The 19,827-nt window shown below is 31.7% G+C and overlaps 1 protein-coding gene across 1 annotated transcript in view; it reads left to right on the top strand.

The window, feature by feature from the left end:
• Positions 1–19,827, top strand: part of Cfap47 (cilia and flagella associated protein 47) — a 230,304-nt gene that overhangs the window by 69,165 nt on the left and 141,312 nt on the right. The window contains exons 27-30 of the mRNA XM_028769943.1: positions 7,073–7,173; positions 11,763–11,918; positions 12,990–13,218; positions 14,254–14,475. Of these exons, the coding sequence (XP_028625776.1) occupies positions 7,073–7,173; positions 11,763–11,918; positions 12,990–13,218; positions 14,254–14,475 (708 nt within the window). The remainder of the gene's footprint in view (positions 1–7,072; positions 7,174–11,762; positions 11,919–12,989; positions 13,219–14,253; positions 14,476–19,827) is intronic.

Below are 19,827 nucleotides of genomic sequence, written 5' to 3'. Positions count from 1 at the left end.
CAACACCTATATATTGATTATTATTATTATTTATTGTTATTATTGCTCCAGTTTGCTTCAATTATACACGAGATTTATAGTTTTGTATGAATTTTAGGATTTTGTTTTTTTTTTTAAATGTGAATACCACTGTTAAAATTCCACCAATATCAAGTTAGCTTTATTAAAGAGATGTAGATATGGTTCGACATAATTAAATAGATTAAATCATATAAATGGACTTAAGGGTACAAATCACATGATCATCTTAAAAAAATGCAAGAAAAGCCTTTAACAAAAAACTAACATGCTTCCAAAATAAAGGCTTTGTATGACAAGTTCACTTCCATCATCTTCCTAAATTTAGAAAACATAAAAAAAATACAATAGAATTAGGAATGAAGAGCTGAAGAAATAGGCCAGGAGTTAAGAGCACTAGCTGTTCTTCCAAGGAATCCAGGTCTGAATCTCAGCACCCACATGAAAGTTCACAACTGTCTGTAATTCCAGTTCCAGGGGATCTGACACCCTCACACAGACATATGTTGAGGCAGAACATCAGTGTGAATAAATTTATAAAAAGAAATTAGGAATGAAGCAGAAATATAAATATGAATTTAAAAAGTTAAATTAACCCTTTAATATCAGTGCAAAGGTAGTCTAACTTTAGAGAAAAAGAGGAAAAATTCTTCAGTATTGTAAGAGAAGTGATTTGACATTAGAATTGTATGTGAAGTCCTAGACAATGCCTTCTTATCATTGAGAAGCATATGATAAAATTCATCTGAAGAATAAACTTAATGCTGAAAGATTGAATTTTCTCCACTTAACTTTAAAAGAAGCCATGGCTCTGAGGCAAGCTTGCACTATTACTCTGCTGGTGACTACCTTTGAGGACTCAATAAAAAAAAATCTTGATCTCCCTGCCTAGATTAGATGGTGAGTCTAGAAATAGTTCTATAGCGGTGCATATCTATAGAGTTTCCATTTGATGCTGAGCTTGCTAGTCTGGCAGCATGCTTTGAGCTAGTTTGAAAGGTGTAATTTCATCTCCAAGTCCAGATCTAAGAGCCAGCATCTGTGTGTTAAAATTTTTCTCTCAAGGATTTATATGCACCATAAACTCTGTGAAGAAGGAACCTAAAAGGATTGAATTTAGGAAAATGTCAAGAGAGATTAAACAGTAAAATATTGACAAATATGAATCAGCACCAGAAAATGGTACTGTGGAAGTCTTTTAGGAAAAATACCTAACATTTGTTAAGGAAAGTTTGAATTAGTTTGTTAATTATATAACTTTAAACTTATCTAATTTCATTTGTTTTTTTTTAATAAAAAATCGTTGTAAAATATAATTCCAGTCTTAAAGCAGATGAAATTGGAATACTAATATTTATTTGGATCTGGATTTGAGGTCAAGTCCTATTATGTGTATTGCAAAGTTTTATCACAATAGGACAGTTCTAGTCTTCTGATTTCATTACCATAGTTTGTGTAGTATATTAATATTTAATAAATTAGTTTGCATCCTGATGTGTTATGCTATGTAACACTTCACTTGAATAGGAAGATTTAAATGGTTTATTAAACTAAAACTATGTTGTGATTGAGATGTAAATTTGAAAGCTTCAATAAAAGCCAGTACAGGAATATTTAGCAGATGGGGTAGACCTAAATTAGTAACACTTCATAAATCTCCACTGCCATCACCTTCCTATCTAGTACCCGAATACCTCACCTACTTCCTCTAGACTTTGGATAGATATATTCAAGACTTTATAACCAAAGGGTTCAGGCGGTTTATAGCCAGACTTCTTCAGGCTGTCCTGTTCATTTCTGTCTTGGAGAATTCACAGCTACTTGGATAGAAATATTTTATTTTTAGTGTATATTTATTAAATATTTATTTATTTCTTATTTTATGTATATCGTTTTGTCTACTTTTATGTCTGTACATCACATGCAAAAATTATCTGTGGAGTCTAAAGAATGACACCAGATACATTGGAATTGGAGTTACTGTTGTTTGTAAGCCACCATGTACGTAACAAAAATCGATTCTAGGTCATCTCCAAGAGCAGCCAGTGCTCCTAACTTCTGAGCCATCTTTCTATTCTTGTGTATCAATATTTTGATAACAGATTTTCCCATATGAGTTGTTATTTTTTTATTCAAAGAATATTATAGTCCTAACAGTTTCAGTAGTAATGTCCCTGTATATTTGCAATTGACTGGTGAGAAACATCAGTGTCAGTAGCAACCACATTGCTATTGAAGTGTCTCCTTTATAAATTATTTTGTATGCAAACTTCTGAGGAATGTTTTAATCTGCCATCAATTCAAAAGTAATAGAAGCCTGTGTTTCTCCTTATTTATTACAATATATATTGTAGACTTTTTAGCATTATGACTGCTGAAATGCAGGATGTATAAGAGGATTTCAAAAAAGCATGTAGTTGATCTTAACTAAAAATCATAGTTATTGCCTTGTTATATTACCTATTATGATTATAGGAGTTATATTAGACATAATGCTTGTGCATATTCACCATTCTTGGGGACTAGAATGCATAAGGAATGATACTTTATTCTGGTATAATCATTTGTTTCTTATTATTTTCCTGTCTGTGAAAATCTGTAACTGCACATTCATTCTACTTTCTTGACAGATCTGTTAAAATAAATTATGAGATCATACAAAGTCTATGTTAGCACTTTTTATGTTTAACAGACACAGAACACCACAATGTTATAATAAACTAAAAATGTACAATGTTAAATGATTTCAATTCATTTAATATTTACATATGGATTGGCAAACCCCCAAAAACTTTAAAGGTAGTGTTTACCATGCCTTTACAAATTAATAAAATGATAATCAAACACTTTTTAACTATAGTAAGCATCATAAATATACTTGCAGATGTGATTTCCCCATTCTCCCTTTCCTTTCTATAAACATACTCATTTGGAGCCAGTAAGAGATGGCTGACCTACCTATATCACGCTCAGCAGGTTTTCATTTAAAGGAAGCTTCAGTGTTCCATTCATTTTCTCTTTGTAAGTAGATTTGATCACCGTTATAAGGCTCTGAGTAGACGGTGGTTGTACAGCTCCTACAAATGATTAAGACAGCTATCCATCTCCCTTTCAACTTTCTACTACACTGTCTGGATGTCTAGCCTCTGAACCATTTGTAATACCTGATTAAGGAAAAATTACCTCAGTAGAATTACAAAATTTCTTTATAATATTGCTTCATGTAAAGAATATTAAGTTTGTAAATAAAAAAGGAAGGTATCAATCTTTACAAATATTCAATCAGTGCTGAGTTTTAAAACTATATTAAAAGTTAATTTTTTTGCATTGTAAACCTATATGTATTGTGTATTATAAATGTGGTATACTTTCATAGATTACTTTCAATTATGTAAATACAATCATATTTATAAACAAACATAAGTTTATATATAAGTATGAATTATTTTAAGATAATGTAGTATGTCTATGATGAGTTTTCCACATACTTTGTGCAAAAAAATAGAGTAGAAAGGCATTCTGTGACTTTTTGGACAGCTTCTGTCATTTTTACTAAATAAATCCAAACAATGTATGTTTATTATTAAGACAATGATACTTGTAATACAGATCCTTCTACTTCAGAACATTGTGAATGATCTCTACTGTATAAATGTACATTAGAACTCCCATAGTAAAGTTCCCTTGACTTAGTGCTTGGCCAAAATAATATAAAATATTATCTATAATAGGCACTATTAATGAGTATATATATGTAAGTAAGATTACATGTGATATATTTTGCTAGCTATGATTGAATTTAAAAGAATTTTAAATAGATTTGACTATGCCACTTCAGATATATTAATCAAGGGTATTTGTTTGTGAAATAAATTCTTCTAGAACAAATAGAATCATCAAAAATTTTCCCATTCATGTAGGTATTTAAATAGCGAATAATCCATACACTTGTAATGGTGATGTTGAATGTAGTAGCTTTCACAGTAAAATGTATTTTCAGAGGACTATTTCAGCTCTTTCTCTTTCGCACTGTCTTTCTCTCTCTCTCTCGGTCTTTCTCTCTCTCTCTGTCTTTCTCTCTCTCTCTGTCTTTCTCTCTCTGTCTCTCTCTCTCTGTCTCTCTGTCTCTGTCTGTCTGTGTGTCTGTGTGTCTGTCTGTCTGTCTGTCTGTCTGTCTGTCTCTCTCTCTCTCTCTCTCTCTCTCCCACCTCTTCCCTCTCTCTCCTATTTCTCATTCCCCCATCTTGTTTCTCCTGCTTTGGGAATTTCCCTCCCTTGAACTAGTTCTGATGTGGATGGAACATAGTAAGTCTGATAAATATAAAAGGATATCATACTGTTTAACATTATGCTTGGTATTTTTGTCAGATCATGATAGTTACTTTATACTTATTGGACATTTATTTCAGAAATTTAACAGGAAGCTTCAACATTACTTCCTTAAAGATATTGCGGGCAACAAGCATAAGAGTTTTCAAACCTCACTAATTATAGATAAATCGAGATAAAATGTAACTGTAGTGTTGAGTTATAAGTTATAAGATGTTTCCAGTCTTATTTTATGAATATTAGGTGGGTCTATAATTCAATTGAAAAATATTAAAGTCTCCTAAGGAAAGGGATTTCCACATAGTCTTAAAAATTCATCCATATATTTCTTATTAACTTCCTAACAGAAGTGTCTACAATAGATAAATTAATAGAGATAAAAATCAGATGGTAGCTAGTAAGAGTATCAACCACATTAATTTAATGTGGTTGTTACTTCTCTTTTGTGATTTAAAGATGCCAACAGTATTCTAAAATTAAGTAATAATAGAGGTTGTGGATTATGTGACCTTATTAAAATACACTTAAATCTATATCTCAACAAGTGGATTCTATGGGATGTAAATTATATATTTAAATATTACTATAAAATGAAATGAAAATATCTGATGGATACCAGCATAAATAAACAAATTCAGAGTTATTGATACTGGGAAACATTTTTTTTCACATCACAATAGTATTTATCCATTTCCTTACTTACATGATCATACTAGGTCACATCATCAGTCTTGTCTCCTCGAATATCTAACATTGATTATTGTCCAGTAGAAACATTTTCAGTTACTGGAATACCAAGGTTGTCATTTGATTTCTGGATTTGAGTTGAAACCGATTATGGCTCAGTGACATTTCATTTTACTGTTTGTGTAACAATGAGCATTTTCAGAATTTTTTTAATAACACCTGCTACTTGTATCTGATTTGACAATAGGAAATCTATAAATATTTCCATAGTCCACATACAATGCACCGTTAGGTTCATTATTTCAAAGTGCATATAAAAATATATGATAATACTAATTTCAAAAGCAAATTTTCTTTATATTTTAATCTATGTATAATCTTACAAATGAATAAAGTGTCTGTCTTTCTGTGCTACATATCTTATTTCTATATTCCGCTGGGATGGGTGCAATTAACTACATATTTTTACTATTACCTGTATTTATCCTTGCAGACACTGACTTTTCTTTATAGTCTTCAAGAAGCTTGTTTTAAAATAGGAAAATGGAAAGAGTGTATGTATTCCAATTTTGTCCTTGGAACAAAACTTGTTTTTAACTATTTTTTTTAATTATAATGTTTCAGTTTGTTTTTTCATGTACTTTGGTAGCAGTGTCCACAAATAGTTATTTTTGTATATTAAGTAAATGTTCCCATAAAAAATAAGGTGCTAGAAGAATCCAAATACAGTGGCTATGAAGTATAAAGTAAAAGTCTGAGCCTTAATCTGCGATTCTGGAAAAGAAGTAAACCATAGAAACTGTTCTATTTTTATTATGTCTATGATTTTCTTGAGGCAGGGACCAGGGCTTTAAAGATCCCATACAGTGTAGATTATGAACCTTACTCTAAGAATAACTCCTATGTTCTGATTTTAGCTCTGATTTTAAGTGCCTGTAATAGAATGTCTACCAAGAAGGTAGTAACAAAATACCAGTTCATGGTATCTCAGTGCATTAGATCACAAAAGAACATCCACAGTTGCTGCAAAGTGTTGTTTCCTTTCTATAATTTTAATAATTTTAAATAAAAATTATCAATGTTGTTTCCATCATAGCATGATGGTGATGCTAATGATGATGATGATGATTATGATGTTGATGTCTTAATGCTATTTAATTTAGAAGATTATTACTGTGAGTACATTAACTGTGTTTATTTAAAATCTAATTCCAAAAGGCGTGGACTTTTGTTTGTCTCTTTTTGATTGGCTCATAATTATTATCAGTAGTTTTCAGTTTTAAGAAGATAATTATCTTTTAGTTGTATCATGTATTTTGGCCATATTCATTCTTCGTACCTTACTTTTTTTGACCCATCTCCTTCCTTTTTGCCACTGGTCTCCTTTCATTTCCCAGTTTCCTATTTCCAAAGTCTCTCTTTCTTTCACTGTCTCTTTCTCTGTCTCTGTTTCTCTCTCTGTTTGTCTCTCTCTCTCTCACACACACACACATACACACATACACACACACACAGTATATCTATATATACTGTGTGTGTATGTATGTATATATATACATATATATGTATATATTTGCAAGTGAGGACAGATATCCTTTTTTTTTTCTGTTCAGTATCTTTGCTGTCAGAAACAAGTAAAGCAATAAATATGGATATGACAGTATCTCCTTGATGTGTTGGTGTAGAATGCTGTGTAGAGTATATTGAGGTTGGATAGTAGTGTGCTATGGTAATTCTACTTTTTAGAATGTCTGTACTGGTTGAAAAAGTGATTTGAATCTGTGATTTGTATCTGCAGAGTTAATCATCACTTTTCTGGAGTGAATTTTATAAGTGAAGCTTGTAAACTATTGAAAATTTAAATTTATAAACTTTCAAGATATTCTTAGTGGTTACTAAAAACAAGAGAAAAAGAAGCAAGCAGATGATTAATAATTTGAGTTTTAAGCATTAAAGTCATTTAAAATAATTAGAAATACTTTATTGTCTTAGCTACATGTGAATGATCAGTTTATTGATATATTTTTTTTCTTTTTAGGTTCTCACTTCCAGTTACTGCAACATCAGAAAATTGTATTCTTACTATTTATCTATATTTGGCAGTTAATTTGGACAAGCAGAGAGTTGTTTTAAAGAATGGTGAGTTGTTTATGGCTGATTGCATTTTCTCTTTGTGCAGATTCTTACTAATTTAATATCTAAACAAGACTGCACATATGGAGAACCTCTGCCCCCGTTGTTGAGGCAGTAGCATTTGGGATGTCAACAATGATGATGATGATAATAATAATGATAATGATAATAAAATGAAGCAAACAACAAATGAAATTAGAATCAGAGTGTCTGATTGACACCTTGAGAAGTCACTGAGAACTAGTTTATAGCTTTCATCAGATAGATATTGATGTATTATTGCTCAAGTGCAAAGCAACACTACTTTTATATTCCCTTTTATTTTACTTTTATTATAAAACTAAAATATGTTATTTATAATGAAAAAATAGCGAATTTAAAATTAACAACAAGGTATGTCGTATAATGGTAGAACAATTGTATAACTTGTACAAAGTGCTGGGTTTGGCAGTTCGCTTCTGGATACAATTATTTAATATATGTCAATTAAACATTTATGGTTTCCCAGAGCTATCTTTGTTATTAATAATAGAATCTGACAATGTCATTTATTTCATAAATTTGACAGCATATATGAAGATGCACAAATAGGGGATTGAGTTTCATGTGTAAGACAGTTGAAATATTGGATCTTTGCACACACTTACAGAAATTACAGGGATACTTGTGTTAACCTTGTCAAATGATAAACTGCATTGTTTGAGTATAATGTTGCAAATGCTTAGTAGTGTAATAGGAAGGGTAGAATTCTTAACTGTACCCTGTCAAGTCCATATATTATAGTTCAAAGTTAGCCTTTTTTTTCTATTTTAATCACTCGTATTATCCACTTGTCTCTTCAACTGTTAATCAAACTTATGAAGGATACTTTGTACTATTCGATACTTTATGACTTTTCAGAAAAATAAAGAACAACAACAAACAGACCATCACTCAATAATACTACACATAAGTTCCAAATATTATGCATGTATCAGCATCAATAATTTCTCCTTTTATTCAAGTAACATGACCAGAAGCCACTATTCTTTTCTAGCTTAAGTTGTTTCTTTACTTCCTACTACCCATGGTCAATACTATACTACATAAGCTTTGGTACATTTTTCAGGCAATTTTTGCCTCCAACCTACCTGCTATAGTTGAAGATCTCAAGAAGGAGAATGGAAATTGTGTTTTCTCAGGAAAACTCCAAAGAAAAAATGGCCATTTCAGGTCACCCATTTCAAACAAAGTCAAACAAAACACTTAGTTTTCCAGAGGTAGGAGGAAAATTTACAAAGAACAATGAGTGATTAAAATTCTTTTCCTCCAGCTAAGAAAAGAAATGTTTGAAGTCAGCAGGAAGCAGTACTTCATGTTGAACACAGCTAAGACTGTCAATTATCCTCCATGTCTGTCTCACTCCATTTTCAAACTTTCTTAGTGGCAGATTTCTATGGGTCTGCTTTAATCACTCTAAATGTTCCCTCTGACGTATTTAGTGAAAATTTTCTCCTCTGTCTGTACTTTTTAATTTCATGTGTAAATCAAAAGTCCATTTTACTTTAATTCATATCTTCAACCTTTAATCAAAGACTTAGGAATTCAGAATTCAAATACCTACATGGTGTTTCTCTTTGTATTTCCTAAGACACAACAAAAATTACAGGACAACAATAAAACTCATCTTTCTCAAACATTCACATTTTCTGGGCTCCCTATTTCTGCAGATGTATCTAAATTCCATCTGATGTCCAATTCAGAAATCTGGCCACTATCCTTAATGGCATTTTCTCTCTCACACTACATGATCAGTGGTTTGTATTATTTAACCTCCAAATATCTTTCGAATTCTTTCAATTCTTTCCTAACTGTTGCTGCTTAATTCATAATACGATTATGTTTTCATGAAGTCAAAGCAAGATTTTAATGTATACTATGCCTCTTGCAATGCTCCTCCCATTCAGAAACCATGATTCACACCCTGGTGAGAGTTATGTTTATTAATTGCAATTTATTTTTAATAACGATACATAGAAACTTTCCACAGTGGTAGTGGAGACACAGTTTATCAGTTACAAACATTTGCTGTTCTTCAGATGTCCCAAGTTCTGTTATCAACTCATGACTTTTTATAAATATAGCTCTTACAGTTCCAATGTTTTCTTCAGCCCCCTCCAAGGAGCCACAGAAGCCCAGACACACTCCCTCACAAATACAAACAAATAGACCTTTCTTTACTTTGAGCATAGTGGTATTTAACCTTAATACTAGCACTAGGAGAGTGAGGCATTATGATTGCAAATTCAAGGCTATCTCAATGGTTGCAGAAGTTTTCAATGGTTGCTAATGAGGCCAAACTCCTCCCTGTTAGTCTATAGGAAGTTAGTGATTGTTGGAGGAGGAACATGGGGTCTTGTTAGCAGTTCCAATCAAATCCTTTGGGGGAAAAAACACAAGGAAACAAAAACCAAAAGCATAAAAGTGTAAAGGAAGCTAACTTAGATGAAGAAGGGGATCAACAAAGAGGATAAAGAGAAGATAATGAGGGCAAATAGGATAAAAATAAATTTGCTGCATGTGTAAAAATACCATAATTGAAACTTATTATCTATAAAAATACTTAAAATTAGAATCTTTACATAAACAAACATTACTGGTAGGATGAAACCAACAAGGTCCCTTGTCTTACAGCTCAGATAATGGCTTCATTCTCATTTTGGGACATATTATCTTCTATGTCTAAGTCATAGTAAGATTCTACTCTACAGATGGTTCTTTTTTGGTATCTTTTTGATGATTTGAAAATTATCTACATTAGTCACTATATAGCTATGTACCAAGAAAGAGCCCTGCCTTTATGTGTATGGGATTTTCATTCATCTTCAATACTCTCATAACTGACATTCTTCTGCTCCATGCTTAATTTTAACTTCTCAAGCTTCATATCTCCATTCCTTTCTGACATTTATAAAATATTTGAAATTGGAACCAATTTCCCTTTTCAGTCTTTTGTCCAGAATGTTTCACATAGTATATGATTGATAAAAATATATTTTTCCTATATTACATAATGGGTGATTTAAATTCTAAAACTCTAAGAAAACATTTTTATCTTCATCTTACCATTAAACATGGGTTATATGTCAAGTAGTATATTCTAACTATCACAAAATTGAGTTTTAAAGATATTTCTAGAATAGTCTAATTGGTATTATAGAGTTAGAGAGAGAAAGAGAGAGAGAGAGAGAGAGAGAGAGAGAGAGAGAGAATAAGACTCCAAGTGCCCATGAGACATATTAGGTAAAATTTCTATGACAAATTATGAATGATTTTGCTCTAAAAATATTAGGAGGATATGTAGTGTATCCCAGCCTATTAATATTTGAAACTGCATTTAAAGAAATTCTCACAGTGACCTAAGGGTTTCTGTTTTCTTATGTTTAGAGAAAATTCTTTTCAGATACTATGTATGAAAGATATCCAGCGTTTAGGGGCTACAAAGTAGTCCTGGTAAACCTACGACTTCATTTTTTTTTAATTATTATATATACAGTTTTCTGCTTGCATCTATGCCAGCAGGCAAGAAGAGAGCACCAGATATCATTATAGATGGTCATGAGCACCATGTAGTTGCTGGGAATTGAACTTAGGAAAGAGTAGCTCTTAGCCATCTCTCCAGCCAAACTTCAATTTTTTTCAACTGTAGAATTTTGCTTTCTGACAGAATATGCATATATATGTATTTGTGTATATGACATATTGCAACCATTTACAATATTTGAGTTTTATGTGTTTTTATTTTTTATTAGTTATTTTATTTATTTACATTTCAAAAGCTATCCTCCTTCCAGGTTTCATCTCAGCAAACCTCCTATCCCATCCCACCTCCTCACTGCTTCTATAAGGGTGCTCCACCACCCATCTACCCACTCACTCCTGCCTCACTGCCCTAGGATTCCTTTACCCTGGAGCATCAAGCCTCCAAAGGACCAAGGGAATCCCCTACCATTGATGCCCAGATAAGGGCTATCCTCTGCTACAAATGTATCTGGCGCCATGGGCCCCTCCTTGTGTAGTCTTTGATTGGTAGTTGCATTTCTGAGAGCTCTGGGGGTCTGGTTGGTTGATATTGTTGTTCTTTTTATTAAGTTAGTTAAATATATTCTGTGAGTTGAAAACTCTAAAGTTTATAGCAGTCCAAGTTGGAATAAGGTTTTAAATCTTCAAACTGGTATCAACTCATGAACAAGAAGTGAGTTCATTTTTGATTATCATCTAGGAATAAGTATTTGTGTCAGCAATCCTTTTATGTCTTTTATGTGATAATTTCAATTACTTGATATAGCAAGATTTAAAATGTTTTACATATTTTGTTCTAAAGTTAATATTGCTCATTTTTCTAATAATATGACAGTTGTCTTATCAAATAAATTTCATTAGAGAACTACACCACCATTTGTGCCATTTTAATTTGTCAACTCATGTGATAATAGAATTGATAGTTAGACCTTCTTTTACCTTTTTATGTGAATTATGAAATATAAGTTAGATACCATGATATTAAATTTACAAATATTTCTCTGGCTAACTATGCTCTAACTTGTCATTTGTAGATAAACAAGGAAATATTACAAAGCCTAGGGGCAGTTTTCTGATTCCGGTGGTTCCACGTAGGGATTCAAAATCACTTGCTTCTCATTTAGTGAAAAGAGGATCTCTTGTTCCCAAGTTTAATGATGCTGAAATTACATGTGGGAACCTATTTGTTGGTATGTGAAAATGTATAATGTGCTTATTAAATCTAGTCAATGATATAATCTTCTTAATATCAAAACATAGGTATTTCAAACAATAAATTCATTAAAAATTATACGGGTTTATCAAAGTCATAGTGGGTCATATGCTCTGGGTAAGTTTTTAATGACTATCAATAGACATTCTCTACATTTATAGTATTCTTAGTGCCTCATTAGTATTATATATGCCAAAATTTATATCTCCTACTTTTATTAATTAAGTAGCTGATTGCAAAAACCTAAGAATAGTTGATTTCTTTATATTTAACTAAAATGTTAGATATCCTGTTGATCCCTTATAACTTTTTTAAACATTATAAGTACCTCCTGTATGCATATTGTGAACTGCAGATTTATGGTTTTCAATAGATGTTCTATTTGGATTCCAATTTGCCTATCTTACAAAGTAGTAAGCATAGGTATATATGGGAGTGTGGTATTATTTAGGATAAACTTCAAACATTTTTATATAGATCTATGTCATATGTTTAAAATTAATTTTTATCAATTGGACAAACACAACTTCAATAGTGTGAATCTGTTTTTTTGTGATTATATTGCAAAGTACTTTTAACAAAATACAGTATAATAATTTATACTCTAAAGTTTCTATAACACAAAATATATTTTGTTATATTTGGGTATTACTCAGAAAGACCTTTTGAATATGTAGTAGAAATTTTGTTTCTGTAATTCTTTTAGGTAAAGTCTAATTATATAATAAGCAATAGTAAAGAAACATAAATAAGCTTTTATTATCTAAACAAAAGTAAAGAGTCATATTTTGAGGAATATTTGTGAATATTTTCTGACAAGTATAAAACATCACTTTTTCTATATTTAATAAATGTACTTTAAGCTATTACGCACATTTGAAAATGATAATGTTATTACTATTTAATTTAAAATACAGTAGACATAAAATATTTGGACATAATAGAAAATTATGTTGATTAGGTTTTATTTTACGGATTACAAGTAGAGTTAACTAGAGCATGATTCAGTGTTCAAATAATAAGATTGTATAACAAATGTGGACTGTAGGGATGGAAATTTCACGTGATCCATTTGACTCAGATGAAAGTATTGCAGAGAGATTATATGCTAAATATCTGGAAAATGAAGAGAAGAATCAGCAGTTCTTTGCACCTGAAGAAGGATCTAAGGCTTTTGACTATTTTCAGAAGGTTGTGAATGCAGCTCAGACGTGGTTCAGTCTTTTCGGCTGGCCAGAAGGGCCCCATTCTCTTTCTATTCCTGAGACAATAAGAAGGTGACATTTATATGTTTTATAATTCTTTTATTTTGTATTTTTCAAAAGTATAGTGTGCTTATTTGAATCATATTCAATGAAACAGACTTAATTAATTTATTATGAGAATAAATTTACTGATGAATTATTATGAGAATAGTGAGGCCAAAATAATGAAATTATAAATTCTGTGATTCATATGTACTTCTTCAACATAATAGTTTTGCTATAAATTAACTTTTTAGTGAGCCATAAATTCTATAAAATAATATTTGACTGTGACCTTTACGTAGATGTAATGTTCTTTGATCTTACTCAATTATCTATGATGCTTTTGTACAGAACACACTGGCCTCCTTCATTTTTTGAGGTTTTCTCTTCTGTTCCATCACATGCCCTTTCCTTTTTCTTTAATTTAACCTTGACTGATTTTTTTCTCCTTTTCCTATGCAACATTTGTAGAGAAATATTAATCTAGCAACCTGGCTGTTCTGGCAATGGATCACATCCAAAGACCTTCTAGGTCTGGGTGATCCAGCTGGAATGACACACCTTTAATCCCACTAGCTAATATACAAAGAGAGCCTTAGAATACACCTGTAAACCCTTAACAATGAAGGTAGAGTTAGTTTATAGAAGGAAGCAGCCATGATTGAAAGTGACATCTAACTGAGGGGCAAATAGATAAATGAGATAATGTATGATATGTATTTAAAATTTTATATTATATGGGAAACTATGGAAAGCGTATTTAGATTATGAAATGCAGGATTGTACCTAGAGAGTTTAAGTTACTTTCCATATTTACATGCAGTAAGATCAGGAATCAACCTTTAATGTCTTTTTTCAAGCCCAGCCTGTTTCCAATCCATTCCTTCAGCATGTCATTTGCAGTGTTAGTGGTATATATGTAAAAGAGATAGTGTAATATCTTCGGGAATATTTAAAAAGTTAATTTGTGCTTACAAACAGTAGCCATATGAATTGCATTTTAGAATTTATTGCTGTCAAAAATAACATTACGAGACGTGTTCACTTATTCCTTTTTACTCATAGGGATGTGCAGAAAATACAATTCTATTCAACATCCTCACCACCCAAGAAATTTTCCAGACAGTATGATTTTTCCAAATATAATAAGACAATTTATGATGTCATACTTCACTTGAGTGGAAAACTGCCACCTGGAATTAACTCAAACCAGTCCTTACCTGTGGATAACGTTGAAAGGGTGATACAACTTCATTCACAGCATGCTTCACTTCTAGACTTTATCACGTAAGAGCTAAGATATACTAGATTAAACATGTAATCATGGCTTCCTTGAATTGATAAATGGATAGACATGTGAGTACATGGACAGACTAAAAATAATAATTGGTCTTTAGCTTAAATATCTCTTGCTATACACATTGTAATATACATTGTAGTGGTGAAGTATACACTAGTTAATGTAAGTATCCCATGAACTTTTTGGGTGCATAACCTAATATACTACCACTCAAACTTTATCATGCACCCAGATCATTAGGATGGTTTGTTAAAACAATTTGCTCCCAGTTATGCACAAGATTTATGATGCTAATTTAGGTTAGCTATAAGTTGCAAGATGATATGAATGATCCTATTCTATGGCCTATTTTGAAGGCATGTATGTCGTAAATCCAGTGGTTAAAAAAATGAAACTTAAAAATATCCTTAGATTACTTGTAGTATCATCTTAGTTTACAGATATTACAGGTTGCTGATTTTCATAGTTAAGATGTGAATATTAAACCATAAGGCTAGAGAAATTCTATAAGTTCTAATAAAGTGTAGGGTTCATGTTATTGTGAGGTCTGTATTACTCTACAGCTGTTAATTGATAGGTTGTCATAAAATGGAAAGGTACAGTTATTTTGAAGTCTGAAGACAAGGTTGGTGAATTTATATTGATTCTTTTACCTTCATTTTCAGCATTCTTGTTTACTTAAAATCTCAACACATAGATACTGAGTATACTCCACTTTTATGCTACTACTTCACTAAATTATCATTTTATAAGGTTTATGCAAATATATACATTTGCAAATAGTTACATATTTGTTTGCTCGATTATGAGTAAAAATAAAGAGCAAACAACAAGGACTCTTAGAGCAAGAATACAAATGAAATAATGTTCTTTTTAAAATATGTACATGGGGAAATTTAAGCCTCTTGCAGTTAATGCTGGTTATAATGCTGAGCAAAAACATTTATTATGTTTTTTTCTATCATAGTAATCTTAATTGTCTCATGGCTTGAGACAGAGCTAGACATTTCTAATTTTCAAAAAGTGACTAAGTTCAAGAAAGAATTAGGCAGCCTTTTATAGAGTTTACTATCAAGTATACAGAGGAGTGATGGGTGCCTAACTTTGAACCTGCCCCATGAATAACAGGTTATGTAAATAGTGGGGAGTAGTTGAGTTAGTGATAGGGGATCTCTCGATTCTTGGTATGGCTGAGAGAATGGATGCAAATTACCCTTCTCTGAAAGAAGCAGCATGTGCTTACTTGAAAACTATGTTGCAGACATAGAGGTACAATGTCATAGTGTCTAAGCATCTGTTGAATGTTAACTCATAATATGACTATGACTCAGCAGATGGGGTTACATGCATAACAGGTACAAGATTAAACCAGACAACATTCTGGCATAGGTGAGGGGAAGTATCAAAAGTCTTCATATAACTTCCGGGGAAAGAAGATTTTCCTCAGAAAAGTGTGTTCTGGTAGATTGCTCATGCTCCAGTCGATTGACTCAATCCACAGGTTCATGACTACACCATTGATTGAACTCGGTATGTTAAAAAAAGGAAAGAGCACATGAAAACGCAAATAGAATGTATTTGGAAGAATACCTAGGAGAAAGAGAGGGTAGAATGTGGAGTATTTGTTATCAAGACACTTTGTAAACATTTATGAAATTAAAAAAATGTTTAAAAGATTAAGAACTATCATGGACTTACACGTGCACATAGATACATATGAGTACACTACTCCTGTCTCATTTAAGTGCAAATGCATGACAGATCTAGATTCTAAGAGACCTGAGATAATTTGGTAACCCTTCTCTCTTAGTTTGGGTTTTATTGTTGTGAAGAGACACCATGACTAAGGCAACTCTTATAAAGGCAAACATTTAATTAGCACTAGCTTACAGGTTCAGAGGTTTAGTTCATTATCATCAAGGCAGGAAGCATGGCAGCATCGAGACACAGATGATATTGGAGAAGTAGCTGAGAGTTCTACATCTTGATCAAAAGGCAGCAGAAGGAGACTGTGTTCCACACATGGTGGAGATTGAGCATAAGAGACCTCAAAGCCTACCCCAACAATGACATGCCTACTTGAAAAAGGCCACACCTCCTAATAGCGCCACTCCCTATGGTCCAAGCATTCACAGTCTTGGGTGTGTTTACCTATTTAAAACACAACATCACCTTTAGAAAAAAAATAATTCTTTGGAAACATGAAAGTGTGTGTATGTGGCTTTACATGATATGGCAAATTTAAGGATGCCTGTAGTTGAAATTGAGTCTTTACTAACTCTTCCCTTAAGCCATGTTTCATTAGTGGTGCTAATAACAGATCTGAAAATAGGAGATTTTTCCACTGACAAAATAGATTCACAAAGATATATGACTTTAACCAAATGCTGCTTATATGTTTTAAAGGTTTCATTTTTTTCTCTAACTCTCTAAATCTGTGGTTCTAAACCCTCCTAATGTTACAGTCCTGCAGTACAGTTCTTTATGCTGTGGTGACACAGAACCATACAATTATTTTGTTGCTATTTCATAACTGTAATTTTCTACTGTTATGAATAGTAATGTAAATATTGGATATGAAACCCCCAAAGGGCTCATGAACCATAGATTGAAAACTACTGCTTTAAATGAAGTCAAAGTAAGAATGGGAAAATTAAATCAGTTATAGAAAATAACAAAATTACAATTGTGTAAATAATTTTAACTTTACGTTTATGCACTGAATTGTGTCCTGCTTAAAATTCCTGTGCTAGAATATTAAGTCCTGTGATGACAGTTTATAGACAAAAGATCTCCAAGTTAAATGAGGCTAGAGACACAGGTAGGACTTTTGTCCTTATAAGAGATTGAGACATTATAAGATATTGGGAACTTTATTATAATGTTAACATTTTTTTTAAAAAAATATTATGTTTTTTTCTTTTAATTTGCCGTTTTCTACTTTAAATCTTCAATGGACTAATTTAGTAAAGTAAACTCACTATTTAAATAAGGCAACTTTTAGATACATGTGCTTAAAAATGACATTTATATAAATTAATAGACTATTCACTTGGTGCAAAAGAAGGTTTAAATACTTAGCTCCATGGCACTTGTGATGATTGCATTATTTCCGAGAAGCGTTGACATTAACATTGGTCATTTTTGTTTTGACATTTTATGATGTGAGCCTTGCAGGTATGGGAGAATGATTTTGGCATTAAAGCCAAGCCATTCAGATTTATTTGCTCTTTATCAGCAAATACATGCCTGTTAGGATATCTTGATTGTGATAAAATTACTTAATATTTTGAAAGTGGCAGCATGGTTAATAAAATTGGGCCAGTAATCCAAGATATGCACATATTTCTTATCAAGGAAACAAATGTATTAAAATTCAGAATCTTATTGTAACTGTAAATGCTATTTGCCTCACTTGATAACTCAGTGGATAAGGACTTTTGCATAGGTAAGAACCTATTTAGTGGTTACATGAGTCATGTTTAGAGATTAAGGTAGAATTTTAAAGACCTGAGTGTTTGAAGACTCTGATTAGAATTGATTAAATGATTATATTTATTATTTTGAGTTTCAAATTGTGAACTTAGAATACTCAAGCAGTAAATCTATGTAAAAGTATAACTAAATGAGTCCTTAAATATAATTTTCTATATGAGGAAAAAGTAGACATAAAATTTATTGGTGAGACATAAACATAATGACTGTGAAGTCATAAAAATCAGCCTTGAAAAATAGTCAAAATGAAAAACACGTGAATATTAGTATCAACAATATATTAATCATCCTCAACTTTTACACAGCTATATTCTGCTGGACAATAGGACACTCAAAAAAGGTTATCTTCCTTCTTGAGAAGTTCACATTTAATTGGTCCTCTGTTTCATTAACCTGTGAATAGCCTTTGTTATAAATGATAAGTTGCTTCTGAAATACTGCATTGCTTTAGTCACAAAGAACTATTCTAGTTTCTACATATATCTCTGAGAGTTGTCTTTTGTTTGAATCTGAAACTATTTCACAAGATTTGAATTTAATAGGACTTATATGTACTGCAATTCTTATTTTTGCCTCAGGTTGGTCATTTCTGTTAATGAGTAATGTTATAAAGGGAATTTTTTTTTTTTTGGTGTTTTGAGACAGAGTTTCTCTGTATAGCCCTGGCTGTCCTGGAACTCACTCTGTAGACCAGGCTGGCCTCGAACTCAGAAATCCGCCTGCCTCTGCCTCCCAAGTGCTGGGATCAAAGGTGTGCGCCACCACTGCCTGGCTTGGAAAAATTCTTTATGTAACACTGTAGTAATTTAAATTTGATGCCAGTTTCTAGGCATAATATACATAGAGTAAGAGTTGGCTAAAAAAACCTCAAGAATATATGTTGAATTTTTTCTTCTTGTATTAGTGTGTACTAGTGCAGAGCCATACAGCATTGAAGAACTCTAGCACTATGCTGACAACTTCAGTTTCACAGTTCCCTTCCTCACATTTCTATTATGATTCATTAGTAAGAGAGTCAAGCTTTTACTTTTCAGTGCCATCTTAAACCTCTTTTCCTGTTTATTTTTCTCACTTCTCTGTAACCACAGGACTAAACTGCTGAAAGTATATCCTGTATTGAGAATTAGTTTTAGAGTTGTTCATTTATGCTGTTCTGCATAATGTTTCTTCTCTGTGTGCACTAAATGAGTTAAACTGTAACACCCAAATCTCCACCAGAAAGCACTTTTCAACATAATGTACATGATTTTTGTGTGGTAGTTCTATTGATAGACATCCATGCAAAAGAGGGCAGATTAAGTTACTTTTGAAATTTGACAGTGTTCAAATAGTATGTGTATATATTCATATGTTGAATGTAGTCAGTTATGTATGTGCATAATTTAAAATTCATCATAGTGTATACTATCACAAGTTTATACAATAAACTATTCCTCAGATTTCAATATGCCATTTGGAAAAATAATAGTTGTTAATATCTTATATTACAGTTTTAGGCATAGCAGATGATAGTCATTCATTTGAATTAGATGACTAATGATCTCATAGGAAATTTATTTTTGCATTTAAGAATTTTATAGATGTTTTTGAGATTCTAGTTGTTAGGACAATAGTAAAATATTGCCTTGACTAAAAGTACACAAATCATAAGCCACTACATATCCAGACAACATATGAACATAGATAAGTGTGAATATAAACATTAAGTTCTTTCTTATTAATCAAACTTTATAAAAGTAATATCATGCATAATTTCATTATTAAGAGATTTTAAAATAATTATGCAACTAACATAGCAAATATGACACTATTGAAATAATTTAATTTTAAGTCACATCAAAGGT

This window comes from Grammomys surdaster, unplaced genomic scaffold (assembly GCF_004785775.1).
Source record: "Grammomys surdaster isolate TR1022 unplaced genomic scaffold, NIH_TR_1.0 195, whole genome shotgun sequence".
In the NCBI taxonomy this organism is placed as follows: domain Eukaryota; kingdom Metazoa; phylum Chordata; class Mammalia; order Rodentia; family Muridae; genus Grammomys; species Grammomys surdaster.
The sequence above is the reverse complement of the archived record's forward strand: the minus strand, read 5'-3'. Positions and strand labels throughout refer to the sequence as shown.